Source organism: Strix uralensis, chromosome 12 (assembly GCF_047716275.1).
Source record: "Strix uralensis isolate ZFMK-TIS-50842 chromosome 12, bStrUra1, whole genome shotgun sequence".
Taxonomy (NCBI): Eukaryota; Metazoa; Chordata; class Aves; order Strigiformes; family Strigidae; genus Strix; species Strix uralensis.
Window position 1 is genome coordinate 14,830,580 of NC_133983.1, and position 5,652 is coordinate 14,836,231.

Below are 5,652 nucleotides of genomic sequence, written 5' to 3' on the forward strand. Positions count from 1 at the left end.
TGTTTGAGCTAGAAATTGTCACACAAGTCCACATACAGAGTTAAGAGAATATGCATTCACACGTCAAAATAATTGTGGAAGAAAATTATTTTGTTTCCTATCTTAAAAAAAAGAATTAGGAAAAAAATGTCTGACAATCCCAGGGCTCTCTTGAACAGCCTTCTTTAGTGTTGTCTTTACATATACAAGGCAATTTGTTAAATTATGTGACACTGTTACATCAAATAAAGGTTTGGTAGTTTATTTATTTAATTCAATTACCATGCTTCAATAGGATGCTACTCATTTTTCACAAGAGCAGAGCCTTTCTTACACTCCATGCAGCTACAATTATCCATCTCTCTATCAAATTGTACCAGTCTCAGTGAAATTTGTCTTGTTTGTTCATTTGGAAAGTTTTACCGGTGGTTCCCATGGAATCAGAACTGGGTCAGCCATTGTTAGTTCAGTTACATTTCAGTGAACTTTTATCAAAACATTTTTTTCAGTGTCTGTAGACCTAGAAACCTACAGAACTTTCACCAAGCTCACTTCTAGAAAGTTATTTCCAAGACTAGTAAGTAACAAAAGGATTTAGGAACTTCCAGACCATAACAGTGGTAACAGCTTGACTATCAGAGAAAACCAGTAACGGTTTCAGTATCAAAGTTGGCTAGTGGTACAGAAGAGCAGCAGCGCAAGTCTCTATTCATTGTTTCTGTAGTCATTTTCAATTTTCTCTGAATTAAAATACACCACAGTAACTGTGATATCATCTCTGTACATTCTAGCAAGGTCTTCAGGCAGTGTCAGCATTGCAGCAAGTTTCTCTTGGTCCACCTCCCCATACTCATTACTTCCAATTGCATGCCTTATTAAATGAGTAGCTATGTTCTGATCAAGTGAGGCAATGCCTCTGTTTTTCCTTTGAAGTAACAAGCTGTGCATGTAACCCAAGTTAACTGGTTTCTCAAAAGCCAGTTGTGGTTTCTGCATATTAAGCTCTGTAAGGTGTTCGGCAACAAGTTTTACAACCTTCTCATTACTTAGCATCTCCCATAGTCCATCCGAAGCAATAACTAGAAACTTATCCTTGCTTCTTAACTTGTGGTACGTGACTTCAGGCTCTGCAGTTAAATAAGGGGGTGTATGGTAGTTTGGAGGAACATACTGATAAATATTTAAAGCCTCAACATCACAACTATTCTCGAGAACACTGTGTTGCAGTTCTTTGCTCCATTTTAATTGCACATCTCCAAAAGCTCTGGAGGGCATAAGAATCCCCAGTAATCTGTCATTCACAAATAGGGTTTTCTCCTCAGATCTAGGATGTTCTCTCTTCAGTCTTCTAATTTCAGATTCATCGAAGGCATTGTGGTCTCGGGTTAGAGGGAGAGTAGACCACGTTCCATCTTCTTCTTGAACCCCTAAAATTGCTCTGCAATCACCAGTATTTGCAACATGCAAGTGAACACCGTCAATGTGAGCTACACAGGCTGTTGCACCAGAAAAAGCTACTTGAAGGGCAATATTTCTCATCAATTCATTTTCCTGGGGAGCCTGAACTTCCAGTGATATGTCCGAGTCTAACCTTTTGAATGCGCATATCATGGCTTCTTCTAAACTAAATCCTGGCTCAGTATCTAGGTCCAGTAAATGTTGCCAGTAAACCCGGAGGTTTTCAAAATACTGTGAAGTTACTTCTCGATACTCTACATCATTTGGATGCTTGTGCCACTGCAGAATAGGCAGAACTGGTTTCATGCACTCTACAGCAAGCTCGATCTCTTCCAAGGTTTGCCGGGACATGAGAGAAACCGCTATATAATGAAGCAGTCTATCGCTCACGGCCTGAGCGCACGCAGAACCTGCATGACCGTCGAAGACTCCAAACATCATCCCTTTGGTCTGCAGGCAAGTGGCTGCACTTCTGCGGTCTTCAATAGGGGCGTTGGAGGCCAACTGGTTACTTTCAAACCTCAACACAGAATTTGCATTTTTACCATTCAAATCCAGTATTTTATGGGATAATTCACCTGCTCTGAGTATATCATTGATTTGTGATGGAGACAACTGGAAAGAGAAATGCTCTTCTTCGGTGGAAGTGTGTCGGAATGCTTTTTTTAAGGAGAAAGTATTGTCTAAGCTGCAGCTCCCAGGAGGGTAGAGATGTGTTCTGGAGAAAACAAGCTTCCATTTTATCTTGTTTCTATCTGGGATACAGATGGAGTACAAACGTCCTTTTCCTTGTAAAACAATGCTGCTTCTTGCTGAGCTTAAGATCCAGGATGATACAGTTCTTGACATCATAAGTCACTCCACAAATAAGAGCACCTTGCTTCAGTAATACAGAATGTCCTTATAGCCTGGAATATAAGAATAGGAAAGGTAGAAAATTTAGAAGGTCCATAAGAAGCTTTCTATATGGCAATACAAAAGCAAGTTTAGAGCTTACAGAAATACTCAGAACTTTTTTCCAAAAAAGACCACTATAAATAGAGGGATCTTAAAAGTGATACAATTTCCATCACTTAATTATAACTTTAGGATATGACTGTCCCTCTCCAGTTAACTCATCAGAAAAGTTAATTTTTATTTTCCAGGCATGGTTTTCCTCATTGTGGCAAGGCTAAGAAGAAATTCCAACACTATAAGAAATGTAATTGTAAACTGTACAATGAAAAGCCTCGTTTAACACAACACAGAGCAAGCAGATCCAACGAGTTAGAAAATAGAAAATAAGTGACAATTAATGTGCAACTTTAAAAAAGCCTGTTAGAATACAACTCTATTAATACACTCCAAATATCAAACCCAAGAGAAGATCAGTACTCAAAGCCAACAGAAAAAGTGAAAGATGTGGCAAATCAATGATTTATATGAATTGCCATGATCCTCACATCTAGAACAAGCTAGTCTGCCTTTCCAATTCTCTTGCAGCTTATAAACTCGACTTGTTGGGGTTTTTCTACCTTCAAGGTCTTAACCAGCCTTCACACAGGTAGGATTTTTTGAGCAGCTGAAAGATTCTACTTCTGGTTAATGTATTTATCACAGCACTGTGCACTTTGATGCAATGAAAGTTCTAACACAGTTACATTGACAACTTCTACAGGTTTACAGTTTGGCTTGTTCATTTGGAGTGCAATTAGAACAAGGAACTGCTAAGAGCTCTGCTGTCAACAGGCTAAAACCTAGGGCACCTGAACAGCTGAAGTTCTTCAGTTGCCATGGGGGAGGTCCATCATATTGTCTCCTACTTCAAATAAAGGATTCAAGCTGTGGGAAATTCCTAAGTACAACCAGATGCTTACTCCACAACTGAACTCTGCCCCATGGATTTCAAAAGCTAACCGTATAGTAGCACTGCAAGTATAATTACTCCCAAAAGATCATGCTAGCAGCCAGTGAGAACAATACAGTTTTCTGCGAGCTCTGAACCACTTTCAGGTGGCCTGTAGCACTATGTGCTCTAGGTCTCAGGCCAAAGATGCCACATACTACTGCAACATTGGTTTTTTTAGCAGGGCATTTAATGAGAAATAACAAGAAGCCAGACCAGCCAGTTGCATGAAAATGCTTCTAAGAAATCAGCAGGAGCTAAAAACAAACTTGAACTATTCTAAACAAAAGGCCTACTGATACAACCCAAGGACTTTACTGAAATCCCATTTGGAAAACAAAACAGCATGTCACAAAACATTTCTGAAGTTACCACCCATGCTTAACAATGGAAAAGAGTAGACAAGCCATTCCAACAAGGTCCCCACCACTATAATTCTGGGGACCCTATGAGGGCAGGCAAAGTCACAGCATAATTTTACTGCTGGTGTCAGGAGAGCAGATGGAAAAGGCAATGCCAGTTCATTGCTCGAGGCTTGCCTGCAGTCTCCTGGGACACTAGCATCTCCCAACACAACCAACACCTTTTGCTGTACTGCAGGGAGAACACAACTGAAATAAAGCTAATAGGAAGACAGCAGACACTGCTAACTCCAGCATCAGCTAAACCCCAAAAGCACCAACAGTGCAAGACAACCCTTCATATTTGCCAACCTTTCCCTGTCCTGTTTTTTCTTCTTTCTCTTCCCACCCTCTGAGCCACATGAGGCTGAAACAATGGCAGTTTTCATGTTCTCGTCTCAAAAAGGCAATAGAAACAGCATTTTAAACAAACTTACCCTGTTCACATCAGCTGGCTGACAGACACAGCAAGGTGGTGGGTTTTTTCCTAGCAGCAGAGTTACCCAATACCATTTAGACACACGTTCGCCTAAAGTCAGGTATCATCAATCAGTCCCGGAGCACATTTCTGAACCACCCTTACTCGCTGTCTATAACTACAATTTTCACATCCTCGGGTTTCCAGCCGCAGTGTGCAGACTTCCCTGCTTCTGCCCGGGTCACCCACCCGCATCCATTCACCACTCCAGCCCAAGCCACGTTAAAACCCGGTAGCAGTGCTAATAAAAGCAATGTGCTAAAGACCATTATGTAAGATCCAATTACATAAACCGTCCGCTCCCTGCGTGGCACACCTACCACTTCAACACCAAACGCAGCACTTCCTCATCAGGTGAAACCCAAACTGCCCCCACAACACAGCCTGCGTGCTGCTGGGATGCCAAGAAGCACGCGCTGGGGGCTCACAGAAGAAGAACACCCACTTTTTCCAATAAAATAACAGATATCCATCACATTTAGTTTTACAGCCCCCGCAAGACCCCCCACATACAACCCCCCCCCATTCCCCTCAGGCACGCTCCCGACACTGCCCACACGCCCTCTGCACCCCCCTTACCACCCACACCCCACCCCCTACCCCGACCCGCAGCACACCCTCACTGACCCACACACCCCATCGCGCACACACAGCCCCTACCTCACGTAAGCTCCCCCCTCCCAGCCCCTGCCCCTCACACGGCCCCGCCGGCCCTTCCCCGCAGAGCCGTCCCACGGCCTTCCCGCCCCCAGAGCTCGTCCTCCCGCCGCCGCCAGAGCTGCCCCTTAAGCAGACTCGTCATGTCAGGCCCGGCTCCGCTCCCTCTGCCCCGCCGCATCGCCCCCTGCCCGGCTCAGCCGGTGCCGCGGCGGAAGGGCTGGCAGCCGCCACCCAGGCGAGCCCCCGCGGCACAGCGCGGCGCTCCCCGGCGCGGCTGAAGCGGCCGTTTTCCTCCGGGCCCCGCTGAGGCGGCTGCCGCCCCGCTCCCCCGGGCGCACCCACCGGCTGCAGCATCCGCCACGCGCCCTCCGCCGCTTGCGGGTTCCGGGCTCGCCGGCGCGGCGCGGGAGGTGGGCGCTGACTGACAGCCCCGCCGCCCAACCCGCGCCTCCAACGCCAGACCCGCCCTCGGCGCCCCGCCCCGAGTCACTGCCGCGCCGGGGGGCGGCGCGCGAGTTCCTGTCAGGACACGGCGGGACGGCTGCAGCGCGTGGAGCCGGGCCCGGCCCCCTCCCGCCCCTCCGCCATGTTCTCCTCAGCGCCTGCCTTGGACCGCAGCAGCTCCTTCGCCGGCAAGCTGGGGCGGAGCTGCGGAGGGGCGAGGTAAAGCAGGCTCCGGAGCGGCCGCCAGGCCCGGGGTTGAGGCCCGATCCCGGGGGCGGGGCCGCGGAGCCTCCCGTCACCTGAGCTGCCCTGCGCTCGGCCCATAGAGCCATGCCCTTGGCTGCCTC

General features: G+C 47.2%; 1 protein-coding gene across 3 annotated transcripts; it reads right to left on the reverse strand.

Annotated features, from left to right (window-relative positions):
• Positions 1-225: 225 nt before the first annotated feature.
• PDP2 (pyruvate dehydrogenase phosphatase catalytic subunit 2) lies at positions 226-5,310 on the reverse strand. Of its 3 annotated transcripts, none has more exons than XM_074881786.1 (3): positions 5,204-5,310; positions 4,161-4,252; positions 226-2,345 (listed from the first exon to the last, which is right to left on the reverse strand). In XM_074881786.1, the coding sequence occupies exon 3, from the start codon at positions 2,287-2,289 to the stop codon at positions 685-687; it is 1,605 nt and encodes a 534-aa protein (XP_074737887.1). In that variant the 5' UTR covers positions 2,290-2,345; positions 4,161-4,252; positions 5,204-5,310; the 3' UTR covers positions 226-684. The 3 variants fall into 3 exon arrangements, with proteins under 3 accessions (XP_074737887.1, XP_074737886.1, XP_074737888.1); XM_074881785.1 differs by lacking the exon at positions 5,204-5,310 and adding an exon at positions 4,522-4,640; XM_074881787.1 differs by lacking the exon at positions 4,161-4,252 and having other exon boundaries at positions 5,204-5,283.
• Positions 5,311-5,652: the final 342 nt, after the last annotated feature.

Excerpts from the sequence above, each read along its gene's own strand:
- PDP2 (XM_074881786.1), bottom strand. The coding sequence starts at position 2,289 with ATGATGTCAAGAACTGTATCATCCTGGATCTTAAGCTCAGCAAGAAGC.